General features: G+C 37.6%; 1 protein-coding gene across 8 annotated transcripts in view; it reads right to left on the bottom strand.

The window, feature by feature from the left end:
• The window catches only part of VTI1A (vesicle transport through interaction with t-SNAREs 1A), a 375,769-nt gene that overhangs the window by 140,373 nt on the left and 209,089 nt on the right, over positions 1-26,307 (bottom strand). For 6 of the 8 annotated variants that reach the window (XR_014068505.1, XR_014068517.1, XM_081540061.1 and 3 more), the window contains 2 exons: positions 18,262-18,332; positions 17,130-17,191 (listed from right to left, as the gene is read on the bottom strand). Coding sequence is in view for 6 of the 8 variants with exons in the window: in XM_081540061.1 (XP_081396187.1) it covers positions 17,130-17,191; positions 18,262-18,332 (133 nt within the window). In the remaining 2 variants the exon portion in view is untranslated. Of the gene's footprint in view, positions 1-13,422; positions 17,192-18,261; positions 18,333-26,307 lie in introns of those variants that run through there. The other 2 variants (XM_081540098.1, XM_081540087.1) reach the window with 2 other exon arrangements.

Here is a 26,307-nt window from a genome sequence, read left to right on the forward strand (position 1 = left end):
GAGTCAAGAAGTAGGGGAAGGAAGAAGTCCCATTTCATTCCCATGAAGACAGTCTGGAGACGGAAGGCTCTCTCTCGACAGAGTTGATCACATAACATTGCCATTCATTTGCAGATCCAAGAAGAGGACTTAAAAACTAACCAAACCAAATAAAAATGTGCAACAACATGAAGACGATGGAAAAAAAGATCCTATAGAACAAGGGAAAGAAAATGACATCCTAAAGTGTCAGAGGGAAAATGCAATTCTGAAAATTGTGTGCTAAAGAAACCTATACGTGTTTTTGAAAATTGTTTGGGTTTTTCAATAAAAACAGTAAGACTATAGCCTTTAAAAAATGAAAGCAGAAAACTGTAAAGTAAAACCTGTGAGGTTTAAAAAGGATAAAAGGGTAAGATGAAGCAATGGATGAGGTAAAGAAGAGATTTCAACCAGTCAGAATGGCTGCTATCCAAAAGTCTACAAGCAATAAATGCTGGAGAGGGTGTGGAGAAAAGGGAACCCTCTTACACTGTTGGTGGGAATGCAAACTAGTACAGTCACTATGGAGAACAGTGTGGAGATTCCTTAAAAAACCGGGAACAGAACTGCCATACGACCCAGCAATCCCACTGCTGGGCATACACACCGAGGAAACCAGAATTGAAAGAGACACGTGTACCCCAATGTTCATCGCAGCACTGTTTACAATAGCCAGGACATGGAAGCAACCTAGATGTCCATCAGCAGACGAATGGATAAGGAAGCTGTGGTACGTATACACAATGGAATATTACTCAGCCATTAAAAAGAATACATTTGAATCAGTTCTATTGAGATGGATGAAACTGGAGCCCATTATACAGAGTGAAGTAAGCCAGAAAGAAAAACACCAATACAGTATACTAATGCATATATATGGAATTTGAAAGATGGTAACGATAACCCTATATGCGAGACAGAATAAGAGACACAGATGCATAGAACAGTCTTATGGACTCTGAGGGAGAAGGTGAGGGTGGGACGTTCTGAGAGAATAGCACCGAAACATGTATATTATCATATGTGAAACAGAACACCATTCCAGGTTTGATGCATGAGACAAATGCTCAAGGCTGGGGCAGTGGGATGACCCAGAGGGATGGGATGGGGAGGGAGGTGGGAGGGGGGTTCAGGATGGGGAACACATGTAAACCCAGGGCTGATTCATGTCAATGTATGGCAAAAACCACTACAATATTGTAAAGTAATTAGCCCCCAACTAAAATAAATAAATTTATTTAAAAAAACCACAAAACTTCACTTGTTTAGAATAATGACAAAAAAAAAAAAAGAAGAGATTTCATAGAACCAGTGATAGAATTAATATTCACAGAGAAAATTACTGGAATGATCTATGCCAAAACTTTAATAGTTGATACCTGCCACTAGTGTGACTATGGATTACTTTCTCCCTGTTTCTTGATACTTAAAGTTTTTAATTAGGAAAAGTATAATTATGAAGATGTGGCATTTCAGCAACACATTTATGATACAATATTAAGTCAGAGGAGCAATCTAACATCATACATGGATCATGACTGAAAGAATAAAGGGAAATACCTGTATCAACAGAGTAGCTTGTTTTAAGGAAGAAAGATTAAAACAATTTTTTTTCTTCTAAAAAATTTCTTTAATATATCTATTTTATGTTTTATAGTAAAAAATTGACTTAGAATGACCCCTCAAATAAAACGTTAGTCATATCCTCAGTGTGATGGCACTACAGAAAAAGAAATCCTTCTGATGCCAGCACCTACTTTCAGTCCACAGTTTCCCAAAGACTATCAGGTTCACTTTCATGTTCAAACCAATTACTACTACTACAATTTAGGCTGTGGAGGATAGGGCCTTTTGTTTTTGTCTTATACTCTATGCCTAGCACTTAGCTTAGTGTTGAGAAAATCGCAAGAGCTCATGAAATCATTGGTGAATGAACAAAGGAATAACAGAAGGAAAGACTATTCCATCTTAGAGATAGGTACAGCCATGGGTAAAAAGATTCTTTGCATTCATTCAGTTTTTACAGCATCTCCAATGTTGAAAACTGCAAGGATGCTTTGCTTCCAGAATTCTCATCATTCATCATAGATTACATGCTCCATGGAAATCCAGTTAGAGCCAAAACCTGGTGCCATATTTTTATTTCTCTTTTTCCATTTCAAAAGAAAAAGCTGTAGTTAATTCTCATTTTCCTGCGGGCAGAGGGAAAGGAAATCTTTCATGTGTGTGAAAGAATGGCGCCCCCTCAGCCACCTGAGGACAGTTCCTCCCAGGAACACCTGTTTGCTTCAACTGAAGCTTGTCCAAATTGAGTCCTGGGGACAGGAGCTTGCTCTTCAAATGTCCCACCATTGTACAATATTTATTCCCCACCTGTCTGATGGCCGTGATAGCTTGGGAACGCTCCAGCCAGGGAAAGCTGTTGCTTGGCCCTGACATGGCAGAGCTGACAGCAGCTAATGTTCACCCAGAATCTGGTCTGAATCCAGTTACTCCGGAGTTCAAAAATACCTCCTTTTCCTTTTCAGTTTATCAGTCTCAGAAAAAATTCTTAAGGAGGGCGGAGGTAAATAATTTTTTATCCTCCTGACCAATATGCTGCAAAAGCAAGTTATGCCTTTCACTTTACCTCTTAAATCTGATTTTTGGGTTTTCCACTCAGAGGCATATTAAATAGTTGCCCATTACTAAAAATGAGGATTGGTAAATTCATTTCTTCAACATGAGAGCTACTGAAAATCCAGAAGGTAAAAATGCAATAAAACCGATCTTAAACACATAATTTAACATGTAATTCAGGGAAGGAAAAAGATGCCCACGTTAAACTCCAATTATAATGGTGAAATAATGTTTCATTTAAAAATTCCAGCCATGAGAAAACTGTACATTTGAAAAGCTTACATAAAGCCTTATAAAATAAGAGACCTTTTATCTCCTCCAGATCCATGAGCCAGAAAATACTTTATCTATGCAATTTCAAGGCACATAAAAACCCCAGTGAATAAATAAAATGTTCTTGTTTTCTTTATACAGAAGCTTTAAAAATTATCCATACAAATAGCTTGGCCTTGAACAGACAGATTAAAAGACCTAAAGGCTATGGCTTCAGATCACATATACAGAACAGAAAATGAATGCTTTTCTTTCATTGGCTGGGCAAGTTTGTTACTAACTAGATTTCTATAAGCCCATTCGATGAGAAAGATTTCACTGGAATATATGAAAAAAAATTCAATGTTTTAAAGTGATATACTTATCAACTAATTAATGGATCACAATAAAATAATCCATGTACTCTACCAACATTCTTCACATCTATTCATGAATTGCAAGTATAGAAGCTATAGTCAATATGTAGTATAATTCCAAAGACCATAGAATTTTATAAACACATTATTTTAGTCAAGGGTATGAAAGTTCTTAGTATCTTTCTAAAATTGGGGTAAATAAAATGTGTGAAAAGATTTTTCATAATTGTTTGCAATTATGAAATTATTTTTTCTATTGAGGTGACTTGAAGCCTTTCTTATTTACTTGAAGAAAATCTTAAACTCTACTACAATTAAAACAAATTCTCAAGAAGGATTTGGGTCATATTTATTTTGTGAGCAGATGCAGTTACAAGTTGTTAACTTCCCCTATACCCTCAACACAATTGTGGACAAACAAGATCTCTCTAACACCATCCTTCCTACCGTTGATTCAATTTCTGCCGCTGGAAGTTATTACTTTGAGGCTGCCATAAAAAGGGAAGCAGCATACCCCATGGGTGGGTTAAGAATTAGGCAGCAACTTTTAGGCTGGGTACCTGCCATCTCCCCTGTAGAATCTTAACTGACCGTGGGTACCAGGATTTCTTCTTCTTGTTGCAGCCTACAGCCTTTGTCTCTCACTGACCATGAAGCACAAGTGACTATGCACCGTGGTTTCTTAAAAATATTAAGGTACCTAGGAGTCGAGTTCTGAGTTTGTTGAATCTCCGATGACTACCAGATTCCCTGTGACACAGTAAACATGGTGTAAACATTTGCTGTTGAAGAAGATGCTGCTGTGGCTGTTGTTGCTAAGAACATGGTTTCTGAGGTTAATACCAGGGTATTGGTCCAACTCTGCCCCATCTTGACGGAATGACTTTGAGCAAGACTCAACTTTTGTAGGGCTCAATTATTTATGACATAAGGATAATAATGATGATGCCAAATCACAGACTTTCTCTGAAATTTACATTAAATGATAATGTACGTGAATGTGCTTTACAAACTATAAGGTCTTATAGAGATTTTAATTGTTACAACTGTCTTTAAGGACTTAATTTTGATAAATGGTCTGATTTCCCAAAGGAAGCACCCCTGAAAAGTTTCTTGTTAAACTTTGTGGGAAATTCAAAATAAGTGTTTCTTGTAGACCAATACGTTTCAAATAAGCCAGAATATCAAAGCCTGTAAGTGGTATTCAGCTAAGATATTTGTACACAGTTTGTAACAATGTATCATTTCTCAACTTTTTTGGAGTTGGTTGGGGACTCTTTAGGAAATTTTATGGAAAATTCTCAGCATGATGCACACATACACATACACAAATTTTCAGAAAGCTCCAGTGGTTCAGAGACTCTATGAAACCCTCCCTAGGCTAGGGACCACTGCTGTACGCCCTGAGACAGAGAGCATGGTTTCTCTGAAAGTACTTGGGGACTCTCCTGATTCAGACACTTTTAACTGATTTGAGAATTAAAAAGCTGAGAGGGTCGTTTTTTTTAATCATAAAATCATTAAGATATCAGAAGATGAACAATAGAGTGGCTATGTAAACTATAAGAAACTATGCTGTTCTTTTGTCATTCCAAGCCTGTTTAACCCTCTTTTAAATTTTTTTATAAAATTTACCATTTTTGCATTTTCCCCATTGATTGAAAGTCATACTTTAGTTCCAAAGTCCTTTACACAATTTTACAAAATAAGCCACTAACTTTCTAAGTAGGCTACTGAGGTTAAAAAAAGAAAATGCCTCCTGTCATTTCAGCTACTATCTTGTCAAAAAATGTTGGAAATAATTAAAAAAAAGAAAACTACCTCAATTAATACAGCAAGGTTACCAACTTTTGTAGTTTAAGAAATATTTTAATTACATTTCTGGATATTGAATATCTTTCTTTATAAACAGTGCTTTCTTTCTTTTTCTTTTTTTTCCATGAATGCAAAGAATTCTTTCTTAATACCTAGATGACAAAAAATCTCAAGATGTACACAGTTGTTTCTTATTATGGCTTCCCTGGAAAACATTTCTGGGAAAGCACAATTCCCAGCCACTCACTTTGTTTACAACAGACAAAACTGCTTGTGTGGTATAAATAGGAGTCTGTCCTTAAATGCTGTTGAAAAATAAAATACAACCATGAAAAGGAGCTATTTCCTGCCCCCAAGGTGGCTTAAAAAAAAAAAATCTTAGCTACTTTAGGAACAGTACCAAAACATAAATAATAATTACCAATTGCCACACAATAAAAGACTAATTTTACAAAAAAAAAAAAAAGGAGAAAGAAAGAAGAAAAAGGAGTTACGTATTTTAGAGATGCCCCCAGAATTGTCAGCATTAGAAGATTTTCTTCTCCTACAAGATTCTGAAACCCCTTTTTGTCCTCCTGCATTTGCGATGTATATCTATAACTCGTTCTTGTTTGTGCAGATAAGCCTTGCCTTGTCTCCCTAACTGGACTTTCAAAAGAAGATTCACAGTTGTTTGACTTTTGATCTGGGGAGCAGCTAGCTCGACCACCTGCACTGCGCATGGGCTGTTACTGAGCTTGCTTTGTCCCATCTTATAACACAGCAAGCCTTTTAAAACCGATGTGTGAATACACTAATTTACAATGTGAGCGTTCAAACAAAAAAATATGGTGGCGGTGGCGGCGGCGGTGGCGGTGGCAGCAGTGGCAGAGGAGGAAGGGGGAGATGTGTGAAGCGGGAAGCCCGGGCACTCGCTTCAGGAAAGTTCAGATATTGTTCACTGCCTCTGGCATCTAATGAAACAGATGGCCAAAGGCCTCCCTCAGCTTACAATGGAGCAGACAGTGGTGTAATGTTGTGGGGGCCTGGAATTGGAAAAATGTTGTTTGGTGATGGTATATGTTAATAAATAGCCATTTACAAGGTGGGGGGAGGTGGTGAGCTGGGGGCTCCATTACTTGTTTACAAGGAAGGCCCAGGGCTCCCTGCTTCCAGTTAACAGCTCAAGGCTGCATTCAAAGAAAGCGCTGATGGTGAAGGTGACATGCACTCTTCATATTCTACATTGCATTAAAGAATGGCATGCTTCCTGGGGATAAAAGGAAAAAATCATAAAAGAAAGGTAATTCGTGAATTAGGTCAAATTGTGACTCACATCCAAGGAAAATATCAATATAAGATGCTTTTCCACTGTGATTAAATAATGGACAAAAATATTCTGTTATTGTGAAGTTACTTATTTTATCTTTGAAAGAACATGTTTACATGGTAGCCAAAGTGCAATGGATAAAAACCTGCGGGGTTTCAACTAAATGACATCCAAGAACCTAGATGTCAACTTTGAAACTATTCTTGACCATGCTTCCAAAGTCTCTCCATTGACCAGGCCCAGGCCCAGGCTGGGGGAGCATGGCCCGATGTAAATGCGATGGAGGTCCTGACCACCAACAGCTTACAGTCTAGACCGAGGCCCCTGAAGACAACTGGTCACATAGAAACTCCTCATTCTCCTCTGCGTAGGGACCTGACTCAAGAACTGTCGCCCTCACACTGCCACCCCCCACCTCCCACCGGAAACTAGTCTATCCGAGCCTGTCTCAGCAGCCTGAAAAGCTATGGTTGACCTCAACTAAAGGCTATTCTCATTTTATCCCAATCTGTGGACCCTCTGATTGTGTCTCCTGCTTTGCTTTCAGGTAGGACATTTTCTACCTGTCTGGTATCTATATAGGCATTTGTTGAAAGTCCATATTTTGGGGGTACTAAAGTGATTCCTGGCTTTGTTTTCTTTTTTAACTTGGATACCCTCTGCTATTCATTTCAGCTGGCTGCACAATATCATGGGGAAACATAAAATCCCTTGGGGGATGAGGGAGGGGATGAAAAAGATCTACAAGAAAATGAAGACATGGTCCTTAATAACTACAATATACACAAAGCAAAGTAGAAGATGTTAGTGCCTTGTTGTTCTTCAGTCGCTAAATCGTGTCTGATTTTGTGACCCCATGAGAGAAGAGTCAGAGGAGAGATCATTTCTGGCTGGCAGACTGATCAGGGCTTGATGAAGATAATGGTATTTCACCTGAGATCCAGAGTATAGACAAAAGTTCACCTGAAACATTTTGAAGGTAACATCTGTTGTTTCTGCCCACGCTAAGAGTCGGACACGACTGAGCAACTTTACTTTCACTTTTCCCTTTCATGCACTGGAGAAGGAAACGGCAACCCACTCCAGTATTCTTGCCTGAAAAGCTTGCCTGAGAACCCCAGGGATGGCGGAGCCTGGTGGGCTGCCGTCTATGGGGTCGCACAGAGTCGGACACGACTGAAGCGACTTAGCAGTAGCAGCAGCAGCAGCAGTATCTATTATCCTTTTTAGTAAAAGCTCTGGATTTTTCTGAGGGAACTGCTCTCAGATTGTGTGCCCATCCCCCACATGAGGTTCCAGGTCTAAAATATCAGATCATAGATTAATGAGATTTTATACAACCAGAGCCACCCAGAACCAGTAAGACTCAAGGCTATGACTTTTAGGAGGAACAAAAATAGCTAGATTCAACAGGTGTCACTGAAAGGGGTGGCAAAAGCCTTGTCTCCACAAGGAGGCACCCTGATGAAGGATGGAACCACACAAGGGAGCTCAGAGGAGAGATGGAAAGAGCAACACCTGATTGTAATGACGCTTAGATTGCTTGAACCCTTAGATTCCACTGTGTTTGTAGTCACTTCTGCCCTTGAACTATTTAGTTATATCTGACACTTCAGTTCAGTTCAGTTCAGTCGCTCAGTTGTGTCCAACTCTTTGCAACCCCATCAACTGCAGCACGCCAGGCTTCCCTGTCCATCACTAACTCCCAGAGCCTACTCAAACTCATGTCCATCGAGTCAGTGATGCCATCCAACCACCTCATCCTCTGTCATCCCCTTCTCCTCCTGCCTTCAATCTTTCCCAGCATCCGGGTCTTTTCCAGTGAGTCAGTTCTTCGCATCAGGTGGCCAAAGTATTGGAGTTTCAGCTTCAGCATCAGCTCTTCCAATGAATATTCAGGACTGATTTCCTTTAGGATTGACTGGTTGGATCTCCTTGCAGTCCAAGAGACTTTCAAGAGTCTTCTCCAACACTACAGTTCAAAAGCATCAAAATAAAAGCTTTCTTTATAGTCCAACTCTCACATCCATACATGACTACTGGAAAAACCATAGCTTTGACTAGATGGACCTTGGTTGGCAAAATAATGCCTCTGCTTTTTAATATGCTGTCTAGGTTGGTCATAGCTTTTCTTTCAAGGAGCAACCATCTTTTAATTTGATGGCTGCAGTCACCATCTGCAGTGATTTTGAAGCCCAAAAAAATACTGGAGCCCCCCCTTCAAATTATGTCCCTCTTTTGTTTATAGGCAGTTAGATCTGGACTTCTCTCACTTGCATTCAGATCCCTGACTAATACAGGTGACAAAGGGAGAATATGCCAGGTGGAAGTATGAAATGAAATCTAATGAAAATCTAAGGAGGGCTATGGAGATGGGAAATAGTTCATTTTAGTAGGGATAGAAGGTATATCCAGAGGGAGTAGCAGCAAATAAGACTAGAACATTCACTGGAAGACCCTGGGGGTAAGACTGAGGAGGACATGTGTCAGCAGGCAATGGGGAACCTTGGGAGGTTTCTAAGCAGGAAAGAAAACAGTACTAGGTTTGCACTTTGGAAGATGAACTGGCCAATAATATCTAGAAGCGCATACAAGGGGATGAAGAATCAGAGATCAACCTGGAGGCTCCCCTCCCTAAACTGTCCAGTGAGAGAGGACTGAGATTGAACGGGGCTTCCTCAAGAGCTAAGTGGGTAAAGAATCTGCCTGCAATGCAAGACACACAGGAGACGTGGGTTCCATCCCTGTGTCAGGAAGATCCCCTGGAGAAGCAAATGGCAACCCACTCGACTGAGCAACTAAGCATACCTGTGGGAGCCTGAAGGATCTCTCTGCTCTGGGCAGTGCTTGATTACTGTGGGCAGTTCAAGCAGCACTGCTGAGCAGAGAGGGAGGGTGGTGGTACCAGAACAGGGACATAAGGGAAGTGTGAGATTTTTATTACTCATTTTAAATTTTCTAAAAATTACTAGGGAAATCTGAGAGTGAAAACAAAAAATGAAAATTTAAAAACATTCATTTAAAATTCATCAACCTCAAGAAATTATTAATTGACATTTTGATTTTAGTCTTTGCTCTCAGGCTTTTTTTTTTTTTAAGCAACAATGATGATCATAGTCAGCATTTCTACATTTATTTAAACTTTATTATGTACCGAACTCTGTTGTGTGTACTTGGCATGTATGGACTATCGTCATCGCCATTTTACATACAGGGAAACTGAGGTACAGAAAGTGAGATTCTTGCCCAAAGTTAATAGCTAGAAAGTGGCAGAGACATTGTTACCCCAGAGCCTACCTCTTATTCACTAAACCATATGCCTCTTGATAAATACACAGAAAGGTCATTGTGAATAACCAAACAAAACTGGAATTGTTATCTCCAATGAGGAGAAGGCTCCAGGTGATACAAAATCATACATAAAAATAAAATTTACTAATACCAAAGGTAAGGATGATGCTAGGCTCACCCCCACACACTTTTGTTGGTTCTGATGAATGTCACACAGTCTAGGCTTAAAAATAAAGCGATTCTAAAGGACTCTATAAAGATAAGCTCACTAAGGATTTCACTGGTACACAGCAGATTCTGTATCTACACAGCTCAGACTCAGTACCTTCAGTCTATATGAAAGAGTGGGATCTAGTAAGGGTTTGTTGATTGTTGTCGAGAACCACCCAGAATAGTTGTCTGACTCTCTGTGAGGCTACTAATTCCCCATAGAAGGGTTAACGGTCCAGCACAGTGGGAAAAACAGACTGTGGAGGCAGACTGCTTCTATAGAGCTGGACAATATTGAACAAAAGTTCCTTATTTCTTAAAATGGGAGTAATGCCTCACAGAGTTATCATAAAGATGAAACAAGATAATGTATAGCAAGAGCCTAGAACAGTGACTGCTACCTACAAGCTATCAATGAGCGCAAAGTAGTAGTGGTTTTTGTTATTAAAAGATGCAGTGTGGTGGATACGGGCTCTTAAAATTCTAAGTTTTCCAGACCAGTAAAGTGTGGGGTGAAAGGGAAAGGTGGGAAAACTGACATATGATTGCCAAGGATTTCCTTTTCCATTTGTTGTAACAATCAACTATTTTAAGGAAATGGTTTACTACCACAATTATTGTACAGGAGAAATGGAATCATGACACAGAGAGCAGATAAGAGTAACCATCTGCATAATGAAAACCAGTTTGTTTTAAGTCTTCATTTCACTTCCCTGGTTGCTCAGATGGTAAAGTGTCTGCCTACAATGTGGGAGACCCAGGTTCAACCCCTGGGACAGGAAGATCTCCTAGAGAAGGAAATGGCAACTCACTCCAGTATTCTTGCCTGGAAAATTCCATGGATGGAGGAGCCTGGTAGGCTACAGTCCATGGGGTTGCAAAGAGTCGGACACGACTGAGCGACTTCACTTTCACTACTAGTTAGTGAAAACGGGTTCTAAGAATCTTTTGTGTAGTGCATTCAAAAGAGAGAGCTAAGTTCACATTCTCATTCTGTAGGTGACTATGAATAGTTTACTTCACTAAGCATTGTTATTCTCATCTGTAAAATGGAGATATGATGCTTCCTTCACAGGGTCTTTAAGGATTAAATCTGATTTGTGTAAAGTATGGTTAGGGTCAGACATACACCTAAAGCAGCTGGTACAGTTATCATTGATAGATGCTATATTCAAATGTCTAACACAGCACCAAAATTCTGTTTAAAGCTACAAGAATGTTATTAAAGAGAAATATATATATATATAAAGAAATCCAAAGCTGTTCTTTAGTTTGGTAAAAACATCACCCATGTCAGCCTTGAAGGGGTCAGAGGATGAAAGCAATAAGTCAAGTGTATGGTAATAAATTTACTCACACAAAGAGTGACTAAGATTTAAAAAAAATTTTTTTTCTCTTTGTAGCATTATTCTAAGCATGGAGCTTAAAGCTGTTAAGTCTAAAGAATCTGCAGCAATCTCAATCATTTTGTTCTGAAAGAATAAGCACTTGATTAAAAACTGAAGAATATCTTAGAGGGTAAAATTTTGCTATACTAATTTCAGGTCAGGGCCCATGTTCATCACTAGTAAAAATAGGCCAAGAAAGAAATGAAACGACATAAAGAGAGAAGAGCAAAAACCATAAAAAGTGAAAAATATAAATGTAAGTCATTTTTCAGTGTATAAAAATTGAGAGTAAATTCTCAAGGACTTTTTTTCTCACAAGACTTAAAAACTCCAACTGCTGAATTTTCAGACATTATAATAAGAATAATTAAAATATAACAAAATGTTTCCTGGGCAAAATTGGGTGTGGGTATGAATTTTTAAAGAAGATTAAAAACATTTAGTCATAGCATATTTCTTTAAGAATATATATATATATATATATATATTTTTTTTTTACATTTTTAAAACTTTATTTTTTTAGTTTTCATTTCTTATTGATTTGGTATGAAATATTGGCACCTAGAATCTTAGAACTCACAATACCTTTTTAGAACAAGGAATTAGCAATAAACAGGTCAGTGACCTTTAGCAATTTAAAGAGCTATTTAAGATTAATCACTGGAGTGTTCTGAAAGCTCACAGAAGAAACTCTTAAACTATATTTCTATTGCTTATAGAAACTGCATTGGTGTTTCTGATATATTTACCCTTAGGAATCACTCTGACCGTACATTTAAGTTTTCCAGATGTTTTTACCTGTCATTCTACCAAAGCAACAAAACCATGTCTAAACGTAAAATGTGATAACAATGATAGGTGACAATTATTCCCCAGATGGGCTCAGAAGTAGTTCTAACAAAAATACATGTATGAAATAGTAAGGGGATTAAGATATTCCAGTTATAAAATCAATTAAGTCATGTAAGTGTATACAGCATGGAGAATACAGTCAATAATATAATAATTTTGTTTGGTAACAGATGGTAACTATATTTGTGGTAATCATTTTGTAATGTATAAAAATACTGAATCACTATATAGTACACCTTTAACTAATATAATAAATCAATTATATTGCAATTAAAAATGTATAATGGTAGCTATCTCAACTGCATTTAATCCCATCTGCTTTGTTTAAATAGATTAGTTACAAGATACCTCTCAATACCTACATACTCAAGAAAGTTACTCCATACATGATGGAAAGATAAACAGAATTCACTTTTTCAAGGAAACATTCTGATGTTGTATATATGTGTGTGTAAATACTAGTGGCAAAGATTGGTAATGTGCAAGAGAGAGAAAATTATTTGATATTAAGATATCATACATAAAAAGCTGCGTTACAAAATATTAGATATGTCATTTCCTTTTATAAGCCTTTTGCCAGCATACGTGCTTAGTGGCTCAGTTGTGTTTGACTCTTTGCGACCCCATGTATATGCAGTCAATGCGCCAACATAAACTTAAAACATATCTTCCTAACTCATGTCAACAAAGATCTCAAATTATAACTCTTACATTTCTAATGAATCCTGCAGATACGTTTAGAAATAAACATACAATTACTGATAAATTATTCACTATTCAGAGGCAAAAAGAAATAGAATCATGATGAGCTTTGTTTTCTGGCTGAAAATCTTGGAAATGTCTATTTTCATTTTCACTGACTGCTGGTACTATTTGATCTAATACGACCTTCCAGTCAAATATATAGGAAAAAATATATTCACAAACATGCATACGCATGCAAATATATGGAGAACAACATTTAAGCCTCTCAGTGTTCCTTGAAGCACTTTAAGACAGCCAATTATGATAGTCTAATTTTGTGGAAGTCAATGAAAAATTCACTTTTTTTGACCCTCATCACTGCATGAATGGTCATTTGTTTCACGGCCATTTTCATTATTATCCGAACACCACATTATTTAAAGCTCTGTCTACAGAGTCAGGAAATGAACAGTTTGTCCCTAGTTAGCTCTTCATCTTATGTCAAGACAGAAGAAAAATTACTTTCCAGGAAATCAGTTATATCTGCATTCTGATATCAAGTTTTACTAATACAATTTTGAGTGGACCATTTTTTCCCCTCTGCTTTCTTTCTTTTGGTGATACAGCATAGTTACACGAAGAATATTTATTTAGGTTGAATCAGTTGCTTTTCCACTAGATATGTCTCAATGTTTTCTACATACTTTAGTTTCTTTCAAAATTTATGTTATGATTCCATGAATCATCTTCTGTTTATTTTTTCAAACTTACTGGTTGTATAGCTATTTAAAACATATTTTCTATTGGTTATTTGTTTTCCTCGCACTCTCTTTAATGACCAGTAAGAATTAATTAAGTTACAGAATCTTCCATAGCTTCCTTGAGAATCAGTCAATTGTATGAATTCTTACACCTCTTCATATGCACATATTCTCTATTTGACTGAAGTACTCTGAAGGCAAGGATCAAATTGGTTTCATTTGAGGAGCCCCAAGTCCTTGTATTCAGTCATGAAATATTTAGTGAAGAAGTAAATAAAGAGAAACAAAGAAAGGAAGAGGGAAGGGATGGAGGGTAGGAGAGAGGGAGGGGATGTATTTTTTTATAAACCTCATTTGAAGTTAATAAAAGACTAAATGGTAGTTGCTGACACTTACTCATTTTTATTTCCCTATCTACCTTTGGTCACTCTTACAGAAAATGAGGTGGATTTATATACAAACTTTGGCATTGATTAAACACTGGTTTCACTTGTCTTCACAATAGGACTAATCAATATTGGCAAAGTGACTCAAATGAGGAACCATGATATGCCACTTCTGTTCATCTGACAAAAAACAAACTTGAAAAAAAATTAAAAACAATCAGCAATCTTTCTTTTAGATAAAAAACCCCTTGGTTTGGTATTTTTGTTGTTCAATTGCTCAGTCTGTCCGACTCTTCACAACCCCATGGACTGCAGCAGACCAGGCTTCCCTGTCCCTTCAGGATCTCCCAGAGTTTGCTCAGACTTATGACCACTGAGTTGGCAGTCTGGTATATTGTAGAATGTTATATGCAGGTAAACACCTGCCCTGGACAAGGACATTCATTTCTGGTATATGTTTATATATAAGATGAGCACACTGTTTCATACTATAACTTTTCTTAAATCAGAAGCAACTGTTGACACACGATAGAGCTGTGTAGTTTTGGTAAGAGACTGTGACTTCTCTTTCTGAAATAAGACCTCACCAGGGCTGGAAATGAATGCTATGTGAATAGGAGGGATACAACAGAGGAGTGAAATCAGAGCAGTCAACAGAAGACTTCCTGTTAGAAACATACACTCTCATTCCACTTCTCTAGAGACTGCTTTTCCAGGGAAATAAAAAACCATGAAATGAAGAAGTTGGTAAATATTTTTGCCCTTTCCCAAGCCCAAAATATATAAATTGTATATCAAGTGGGGTAGTAATTAGAAACTAAGCCAAAACTAGCATTTGCATTTAGTTCCTGAGGACTCAGTTTATGCGTGCGTGCTCAGTCACTCAGTCATGTTCGATTCTTCGCAACCCCATGGACTGTCGCCCGTTAAGCTCCTCTGTCCATGGAATTTTCCAGGCAAGAATACTGGAGCTGGTTGCCATTTCCTACTCCAGGGGACCTTCCTGACCCATGGTTCAAACCCATGTCTCCTACATCTCCTGCACTGGCAGGCAGGTTCTTTACTATTGAGCCAACTAGGAAGCTCCAGTTAGGTTACAGCATTGATTAAAAGTATCTGGATGCCTTGGCCGATACCAGGATCCCAGTTGTGCTTAGTGAAAAACACAGTCACCAATGTGCACAGGTGGACTTTAGAGTTTCCTTGGCTCAGACATAGCAAGGTGATGTCTATCTGGGGATTTTTATTTCTGTTCATACTCTAGACAGAATCCAAAAGGAGATGAGTCAGTGATTGACTGAGTTTGTGTACAAAGAGAACCCCAAGTAGATTTCAGCAGAGTAATTTTCTTCTGTGGGCTTATGAAGTAACCTTGTTAGTATGATTTTTCTAAAGAAAGCCCAGTCAAAGGTTACAGAAGTTGTTTGTGCTTCACCCTCTCTAAATGACTTGCAAATTTATTCAAACACAATATGAGGAGATACTTTATTTGTTGAAATAACTGTCTGCAGTGTCCTGCACAAAAGGGTGAGGTACATCAAGCAGAAACATGGATAGAGATACATTGGTTTTGAAACCCATAAATCCTGATTTGAATCTGCCAACCTGAAAGCTATGTAGAGCCTGGATAAACTATTTTTCCTAAATGCTACATCTGATTAAGCCATACCATTAAATGACAGCTGAACTTTAACATTAATATGATATTATTTAAATAACCACATGATTTTTTTTTTACACTAAAAATGATGAATGATTTCTGGACAGCTCAATTGACATAAAGTGGGAGGACTCTTTAATGAGATTTGACAAAATGGAGACATATGCAGAATATTCGTTACAGCTCACATCACAGGGGCCCTCCCAGGGAAGCAATAGAGAATTTTTCCCTTTTTTTCCTTTTTTATTGTTTATAGGCATTGAAGCATTCCTTTCAATTGCCACTTCTCTGTGGATTTTGCATTTTTCTAGGTCGTTTACAAATCACCTTTAATCAGAGAATTTGGTGGTTTATGGTGAACTGGGACCGTGGGTGGAGGAAAAGGAGGGGTGTGTGGAGTTGTGTCAACATGGGTTAGATGTGTCCCAGGAACTTGACCTTGCTCCTGATCAGCCTGATAGAGAAATTACATTGACCACACTGGCCAATAGAAGACTAAGCGGACATTTCTTTGGTTGATTCTTATGCAATTAATCTCTCACTCAGCAAACATACTTTTAGCAGTATGCGTGGACACAACATATTATCTGTGGACACATGATTAGAGAAAACTTTATTTATATTCAAATAGCTGCCACTAAAGCATCAATGATAAACAAGATTCTCTTCTTTAAAATTCCAAGTCAGCTATTCCAAGGTGATTCTCAACATTCCTCATTTACATTTCTATCCACAGTTTCAAACTGAAGATTATGCTAGAAGACACTCTTATTTGGTCGATTCTGAATGTAATAATTTCGTGCTGAATATACCTAAATCAAAAGTGACTCCAATTTTCAGAACAATGTAAACATTTCTCACTCCCTTCCAAAAATATAGAATCTAGACTGTTACCCACATTCATTCATTCATTTTCACATACTCTCCCAAGTATCGTCTATCAATCAAAGGCTAGTTACACATATAAAACATAAACATTTGTTTGCTTGCACATGAGTAAATTCAGATTATTCTGATATTCTTCAGGTTTCAAAAATCATTTTTAAGTATACATAAAATAGCAATGTTTCCCCAAAAAGAGTTGCTTTAAAAAGAAATCTAAATAAGGCAACAGAGGGCAAAGCTAATACTAAGTACGCTCCTGAAACCAAAGGCTATCATTCCATCGACAGCAAGAAGGCTATCAAAAGAGAAAATAAAATCAGTCTGCTGCTGCCATGGGGTCTTCCTCAGGCTATGAAAAAATACTTCATGTCCGACCCTAATTTTTTCCATAGCTTGAGGTAACCCCCCAAGCTCAAACCTTCTAATTCAAGTTACTCAGAGTGTGTGTGTCCCTGTCCAAACAAGAGTTAATACCAGTGCTCTGTCATTTCAAAAGGGTCTTGACACAGCTACTAAGAGCAGAAGCTTGCATGTCTGGAAAATGCCCAGTTGCAACAAGATGAAAAATATACTGTAAAAAAAGGAAGAGAGAGAAAGGAAGACCCTACCTGACTCTTACCTTCGCAACATCCCTGTCAGAACCCTGGAGCTTTTCCCCAAGTTAGCATCTGTTTCCCGAAGCTAGGAGGAGAAAAGCAGCATTAACACAGGATAAAATGAAACTTCAGGCAATTAGATTATTTTTAAAGTGCACTAGCAAGCAATGATTTTCCTTCATGATGGAAAATCCAATTCATAAAAAAAGGTTAAATACTTTAAAATACATTTTTGATCCCTACACAATCTCAAAAAATTCTTAAGATTTAGAAAATTACATGTAATAGATAATCCCAGGAGCTTTAAACTGGATACTTGAACTGGATATAAAAGCAAATGTCTCACAGGCTGACAAAGTTTAATAGATATCTGGTCATAAATCAATATCTCCACCTTAAGAATGCACACAGTCCTAGAGATAAAAACTGAAACAAAATGATCTGAGGGAAGATGAGATTCATATGTTTACTTTCACTGTGAAAGACCTGCTGACATACTCCAAAATCTCCATCAACGATCTTCTTAGCTATGTGCACATGTGCTTAGTCGCTCAGTCGTGTCCAACTCCTTGTGACTCTTTGGACTGTAGCCCTAGCCAGGCTCCTCTGTCCATGGGATTTTTCAGGCAAGAATACTGGAATGGGTTGCCATTTTCTTCCTCCAGGGGATCTTACCGACCTAGGAATTAAACCTGAGTCTCCTGTATCTTCTGCATTGCAAGAGGATTCTTTACTAGCTGAGCCATCAGGGAAGCCTCTTAGCTACAGCACTAAATAAAATATCTACTAGGGGGAATTCCGGTATGGAGGCATACAGTCAGCTTAATCTTTCTGCATCATACACTTCTCCGCCCCCTACACCAGGCTCTATACCCTCCTTCACCCTAGCCATTTTTTACACATGCTTGAAAGTTAAAGTGGCTCAGTCGTATCTTAACTCTTTGCGACTCCATGGACTGAAACCTGCTACGTTCCTCTGTCATGGAATTCTCCAGGCAGAATACTGGAACGGGCTGCCATTCCCTTCTCCAGGGGATCTGACATCAATGTAACTGCTATAGCCTATGTGTCTGCCCAAGACCTTTTATATATTTTTTTGGCTTATGTTTTCTTCTTTTACTGAATTTGTGAAAGGATTATACCATTTCTACTCACTCTTTCACGTGCTCTCTGTATCTTTTCTCTGTCGTGACTGAGGTTTTCCAACATCTCCTGGCCAATTTGTTCTATGGACAAGAAAATCTGAGTTAGGAAAGATGACTTTGGCTGTAAATGAAAAAAACCTTCAGAAGCACCAAAAGGACAACAGATGCAGAATTTATTGAATGCTCAGGATCAGTTATACAAAAAACCAATGACAAGAACCTACTGTACAGCTCAGGGAATCCTACTCAGTGCTCTGTGGTGACCTAGATGGGAAGGAAATCCAAAACAGAGGGGGTGTATATATATATATATTTACACATCTGATTCACTTTGCTGTACAGTAGAAGCTAACACAACATTGTTAAGCAACTCTACTCCAATAAAAATTAAACACACACACAAAATAAAGCTTAGCGAGCAGTTTCTGTGAAAACAAACAAAAAACAATGAACTATTATGACTCCAACATCCTCCTAAAAACTAGGTCTTCCATAATCCACTTGAACTGCAATTTTATTCATTGGGAAAAAAAAAAATCTGTCCTAGCTTTTTCAGAAAATTGTTGTTAAGAGTCAAATGAGGTAACCAAAAATCTTTTGAAATTTATAGTGTACCACACAAATGTATGTAATTGTATAGTACATGAGAATCAATGCACTCAATACACTCCGTGCTGGGTGTAGATGCTAGGACGTGACCAGTAACCAAGGTCAAGCCTTTCAACTCATGAACTCCTGTGCTAATAGTGATGATTTAGCAGTTAAAGGACAAATGTTACATTAGAGTTCATATTTCATGGCACATCAAAAAAAGGACTGCATATTCCTTTCATGATAGAAAATCCAAATAAAAAGAATTGCTTAAATACAATAACCTCAATTATATTTTTGACACCTATACAAAACTGAAAATTCTTCACAGGTTACTACATTTGTAGTATATCTCCTCTCAGATTGATAATAGCTTTTTATTACTGACTCCACACAATGTATCCTTAAGGTAAAATTGGATATATGGTCCCAGTGGAGGCATCATAAAAGTGGAAGATGACACCAAAAATGGACAAGTAGGAAACAACTAGAGTTGCATTTTTCTTTTTTGCAAAACAATTACAATATTCAATTTTGTCATACTATTTGGTATTACTACTACATTGAATTTCTTTAACTAACATAATATAGCAATTTTAATATACTTTTACCTTAAAAATCTCTAATATCTATTCACAATGTCAATACTATAATTAGTTCAGCAAAATACTTTATATAATATTCTCTCATTCAAGAGGATGGTATTGGGACTTCCCAGGTAATCCAGTGGTAAAGAATCTGCACTTCCATTGCAAAGAGCACAAGTTTGGTCCCTGGTGGGGGAACCAAGATCCTGCATGCTGTGTGGTGTGGCAAGAAAAAAGGGGGGGATTTATGGTATATAATCTCAAACAAATATGAAATAATTTATTACTGTTGTGTCTCATCACCAGGATAATGTTTCCAGCAAAAATTCATGGAAGGAATAAAACAATGTGAGGATAAAATGAAAAATGGAGTATATGAAAGGTTTTGGGGTTTATTCCTGCTCCCAAAGCATATTATGTGTGGCACTCAAGAAGGCAACACTGGAATGTAGGTGATAGATTCATGTTTCTATCAGGTTCACTGGAGGAAAAATTCTTCTGAATGGATCTACAGTCTGCTACTGAAGGAATCAATGGAACAAGAGGTGAAGAACTCTGGTCTTTTGAGATGTTCAAGTCATTCCCTCAATCTCTTTGCCTCCTGTGAAATATGTCAGTATCCAAAGTACCAACATCTGACAAAAGATGAGACATTGGCAAAAGTGCATATGTTCTGGTCTTAACAGGCAAATACTATGCATTTGTTAGAAACAGAATTCTTTAATTTCTTACTTGCTAAACCAGTCAATACTAAAGGAAATCAACCCTGAATATTCATTGGAAGGACTGATGCTGAAGCCGAATCTCCAGTTCTCTGGCAATACAATGGAAAAGGCCCCGATGTTCGGAAAGATTGAAGGCAAGAGGAGAAGGAGGTGGCAGAGAATAAGATGGTTAGATGGCATCACTGACTCAGTAGACATGAATCTGAGCAAATTCCAGGAGATAGTGAAGGACAGGGGAGTCTGCTGTGCTGCAGTTCTTGGGGTGGCAAAGAGTCAGACACGACTTGGCGTCTGAACAGAAACAACCTTCCATTTGAATGACCCACTAAAGAAAATTCTAGGCCAAATATATTAGAAATGCTGACACTTATACAATGAAAAAAAAAGTTCAGGCAAAGTAAGTTATGCATGCTTATCTGTTCTCCTACCTCAATCAAAACAAAACAAAACAACAAATTAAGAGGAAATTATTTTAAAAATAGACTCTGCTTGCACAAAATAGACATTGAGGGATTACTTCACTAAAAAAATAACATTGTTAGATTTACTTTTCTTGAATAACTTAAAAAAGAGCACTCATATAAAATATCAATAAGAAATATAAGAAAGACTGTAAATCAATGCAGATGTGACATACTGAGTCTAGAGCTTTCAGTTCTTTAAACTTTTGCAGTACAGTACCTTTAGAATGGGAACTGCCATACTGCCATTATTGAAATAATTTGAGAAATCATAAATTTTATGAATACTGTACTTATTGACTGTGAGGATGTTCTGGAGATTAAGAAACAATGGGAAGCATAAAAGAAAATAAAAACTGATGCTATCAATACATGCTGGAACTCTACATGTCAGTATGAACATGATGAATGAATTCCTGGAGAGAAAAGTTTCTTCCTGCACTTCTTCTGTTCTTTTCACAAGGGGGTTGGGAATCACTGTGGGAGTATAGCATTCAAACTTATAAAGTGAGCTTTTGTTTTCAAAATTACCCAGAATGAATCATCATAGCCTTGATCTATGGCCTTTTTTACTGGGTCACAAACTACAAAATAGGTTTTGGCTAACATTTCCTCTCCTTTTCAATACATTTTACAGGGGATGGGGGATATTATAGATATTCAAAACTTTGTTGCCCCATAAAGGAATGGAGAAGAATCAGAGAACTATAAATCTGGCAAAATATTTCCTGAAGGACTGGACTGGCATCACATAAGGCAAGACTTATTTTGAGGAGCTTGTACCACTGAATCACTTCCCTCCATTCATAAAATAATAATGTCACCTGAACAATCATGACATGTGAATGACCTTAATTTTTAAAATGTATTGAATTTGTATTTTGGAGATGAAATATTTTCAATCAGAAGGCAGGACTGATGGAAGTTCACATGATGTTATAATATAAACATGGAATACATATAATTACATTATTCAATACAATTCACCAAAAATGTTATTTGATAAATACAAAATATTAAAGAAAGATGTTAGCCATTATGCTATAAAGTATATAAAGCAGAAAATAATCATTCCTTTGTATACTTATATATAACTTTCTTTTTACAAACTTTATGAAGGATATGGTTTCCAACAAAGCTTCCCTCATAGCTCAGTTGGTAAAGAATCCGCCTGCAATGCAGGAGACCCTGGTTCGATCCCTGGGTCGGGAAGATCCCCTGGCGAAGGGATAGACTACCCACTCCAGTATTCTTGGGCTGTGCTTGTGGCTCGGCTGGTAAAGAATCAGCCTGCAATGCAAGAGACCTGGGTTTGAGCCCTGGGGTGGGAAGATCCCCTGGAGAAGGGAAAGGCTGCCCATTCCAGTATTCTGGCCTGGAGAATTCCATGGACTGTATAGTCCATGGGGTTGCAAAGAGTCGGACATGACTGAGCGACTTTCACTTTCACTTTTACTCTCCAACAAAGTATTTAAAATTTGAAGACAGCCAGTTAAGTCTTCTTGGAAGAATTCAGAAGGTAAGATGGTTTTCTGGCACTCAAAAACTTCATTAGCAATTTTAGCAACAGGTAACAGGCATTCACAACTATCCACCTGTTCTTTGTATATGGGGACTTCTGTGAAGTGTGGAGTGAATGGAAAGACTTAAAAGAGCTATATCAAAAAAAAATTTTTTTTTTTAATGTGAACCATTTTTAAAGTCTTTATTGAGTTTGTTACAACGTTGCTTCTGTTTTATGTTTGGTTTTTTGGCCATGAGGCATGTGGGATATTAGCTCTGTGACCAGGGATTGAACCGGCACCCCTGCACTGGAAGGCGAAGTCTTAACCACTGGACCACCAAAGAAGTCCCTAAAAGAGCTATTTTTGAAGCATGTGCTTTCATATGTATATTGCAGAATGCCAACTTGACAGACGCAAAACACAAAGTAATATTTTCCTAACAATTTGGAATACTGAATTTTGGACATGGGTCAAGAAATTCTAGCTACCGAGTTTAATAAAAGCAAAAACATATTCCTTTGGGAGAGCAAAGTAGCTGACATACAGCTTTCTCGCGAGGGAGCTGCTCACAGAGTGACTGGATGAACCATCCTTTGGCATCTAGCACATCTGCCTGGACACTGATTCTGGCATCATGCCCTGAATGGGTTATCTTCAGTATTGATGTTACTCAGACATGAAGAGTTTTTTGAATTCTTGATCCCTAGATAGGTGTGTTTGTGGAAAAGGCAGGTCTTTTACCATCTTTCATTGTTTCACAATTCAAGGCATATAAAAAACTGCTTCCAATTCAGATGTAGAAAGATAACAAGTATTCACTCTCATAGAAATAAGAAAAATCCAGACAAAGTAATTATCATTCTTTCTGGGTGATATCTGGTATATACAAAGAAGTTCTGATGAATTCTACAGAGAAAGAAGCATCTCACTTGTGAGCAAAGGGTTGTGGCAACATTCACACCCACAGTGAGTACCTGGTCTGAGTTCAGGCCTCCCTCTGAGAGGCTTTTCAGGAATAAAGGGAAATCAGTCAAACATCCTGTGAAAAATGTAGGCTTACAGAACAGAATGGGATCTGGAAGAGTTCTAAACATAAAAGCAAATTGCTTGGTTTGATAATTCTTGCCCAACCTCCAAATCTTGCCATGAAAGAGGCAGCGGAGAAGGGGCTGGTTAGGAAAGAGAAACCTCATATTACCACATATTCTTGTGGTGCTTGCCCTCTGAGAGTCAAGTCCAAACATGCTGGAAAGCATTAAGAAGAAGGAAGATTGAATTTTCATGAGGAACAAAACAAGAGGACAGTGGAACAGTAACCCAAAGTGCTAGGGGGATACAAAGTCATCCTGGTACTCCATATCTAGTGAAAAATATCTTAAACATAAAAGTAAAATAATGATAATTTTACATAATTGAAAAGTGAGAGTATTATCAAGCAAAATTTAGTTACAAGAAATGTAAAGGAAATTCTTCAGGCTGAAGGGAGATGATATTAGATGGAAATTTGCATCCACAAAATTTAGATCCATGTAAAGCAAAATAATAACAACATATATGGAAGTAAAATATAAGAAAACCATAGCACAAAAGATGGAGAGGAAGTAAATAGAAGTATATGGTTGACAGTCTTTTAAATTTTATGAGAAGTAGTAGAATATTTATTCAAGGTAGACTGTGATAAGTCAGGGATGAAAATTGTAATTCTAGAGCTTCTCAGTCCAATATGGTACTTGCTGGCCACATAGGGCTTTTTAAATTAATTAAAATTATATAAAAACTTTAAAATTCAGTTTGTTGGCAGCACCAGTCACATTTCAAAGGCTCACTAACCACAAGTGGCTAATGTCACTGTGTGACAGAATACAGAAATAACGTCTTGGAAGGATCTCCAAATTCCCCTGTCTTTAGGATCCACTCAAAAGAAATACAGACATACTTATTTGTGGTTTCATTTAGGTAAAACACTTCCCTTCTCTAGGCCTCAGTTTCCTTAAATGTCAAATGACAGTCTTGGAATAGATAATCTTTAGTGCCCCTTCTAGCTTTAATATATTAGGACTCAATGACTATAAAATCTTAATGCCTGTTTTTCTCTGTGGAGCATTTAAGCAAACTAGAGCACAAGGGACAACTCAGACACACAAAAGTATTCCACCCTCTTCCCCTCTCCCTCCAAGACAATGTTGAAAAAATAACAAATAATTCAAATTGAAATGATTTTAAGTGGTGTCATATATTCAGAATGCCCAAGTCTACCACTGCACTGGTTCATGCAGAGGCCTACTTGGCCTCTGAGGACACCTGCATTTACTGTAGTATAAAATATTTATAAGCACTTTGATGATAATATTACTACAGAAATACTTAAATATTTATATAACCTGAAGTAAACTCATGCATTCTTAGTAGCAAACATAGCAAAAGAATGTACAGGGCCCCAGGTTTTCTTTCATTCTTTTCTTTCTTTATTTTAGCAATGATGACTTAACATTACCTACTTGGCAGATAAGTATGTATTCTATTTTGTTTTAGGATGATCAAATCTATCATTAAGCAATTTAAAAAATCATCAGCACTACTTTCATCAAAGTCATAGCAGAACCTCCCCTTAGTTACCTGGTTTGCTGCAGATAATTAGCAAATGCTATTCCCAGAGCCCTCAGACATCAGTCAATGAAGCTGTGCCTCCAATAATGATGCTCTGGAATGAGCAGGTACTATGTAAATTGAGGTTGTTAAACAAAAGGAACCATGTTAATTACAGCTCCATTCAGAAATGAGAATGAATCTCTTCTATTCTATGAAATAAGACCAGAGCAGCAGGAAGGACATCCCATTTTCACAATTCAATAAAGAATGTTAAAGCCAGGAGATGAAGCAGCAGAAAATCTGAATGGGCAAAACTGTCAAAACACATTCCAAAGGCTCACTTGTGGAATTTACCAAACATGTATTTACTTAACAGACAAGGCAGCCGGGGTCAGCAGTGTCCAGATCTCTGGGGTGAATGAATGGCTCATTCTTAAAAAAAACAAAAAGGGCTGTAAACTATTGACAAGTGACTAGAAAGTAATTAGAAAGCCTTTCTGAAATCATTATGGGTAGAGTTAATCACTCTCTGTATTCTTCTATGAGCTATACACATTTCTATCACTGAATGCATAACATTCTATTGATAATTAACTGCTTATTCAGAAGTCGCTATTGGGAGAACTGCTGGATCTATGCAGCTGGCAAACATGTTTTGCTTTTGTGAAACACTGTTGTAAGCATTTCTGAACTGGTCTGCAACAAAAACAACATCAAAATTTTTTTAAACAAGTGTATTTCATACAAAAAATTGGACCTTGAGCTTCTTTTGAAATTTGGAATATAGAGCAATACTGAATCTTCATTTCCACATGATAATCGTAAGAGCCAGGTCATACGGAGGCTGCCACCTAACTTCCTGACCATTTCCCCGCATTTATGTTCCTGCTTTGCTGCTATAAGATCTGCCGGTGATTCCTTACTTGTATGTCGTAAACTTCTTTTAGCATTAGTTGCTCAGTTGTGTCCAGCTCTTTGTGATCCCATGGACTGTGGCCTACCAGGCTCCTCTATCCATGGAATTCTCCAGGCAAGAATACTGGAGTGGGTTGCCATGCCCTTCTCCAGGGTATCTTCCCGACCCAGGTATTGAACGTGGGTCTCCCACATTGCAGGCGGATTCTTTACTGTGTAAACTACCAGGGAAGCCCAAACTTTCAAGAAGAGGTCATTTCTTATACCTCTCAGTGTACACAGCATTTTAAGAGACAATGGGTTACATATGCACGTGCTCAGGAAATCTGTGTTCATAGGAACCACTGAGCTTGAAAACACAGCTGTCTTCTATAAATTTATCATAACAGGAGTCCAGAGTTTTAGAAGAAATTGAGCCTTAACAGTAATTAATTGCACAGATGAGCAAACAAGGGTGCAGGAGTTCGAGGGTGGTGATCATCCAGGTCACACTGCTAATGACTGACAGAGCTGCAACCATGAACCAGCTTCCGAACTCCTGTGTCAGTGATCTTTGCAGTCAAAAAATTTTAACTAAATGAAAGTGTCTTCCAAAATGCATTACAATGTGGGTGATAAAGCACTTTAATACTTTAATATACATTCAAAATGTCAGTGCCCGAAAAAAGGCTTTTGTAATTATT

The sequence above is a fragment of the Giraffa tippelskirchi genome, chromosome 2 (assembly GCF_054371585.1).
Source record: "Giraffa tippelskirchi isolate mGirTip1 chromosome 2, T2T-mGirTip1v1.2.pri, whole genome shotgun sequence".
Taxonomy (NCBI): domain Eukaryota; kingdom Metazoa; phylum Chordata; class Mammalia; order Artiodactyla; family Giraffidae; genus Giraffa; species Giraffa tippelskirchi.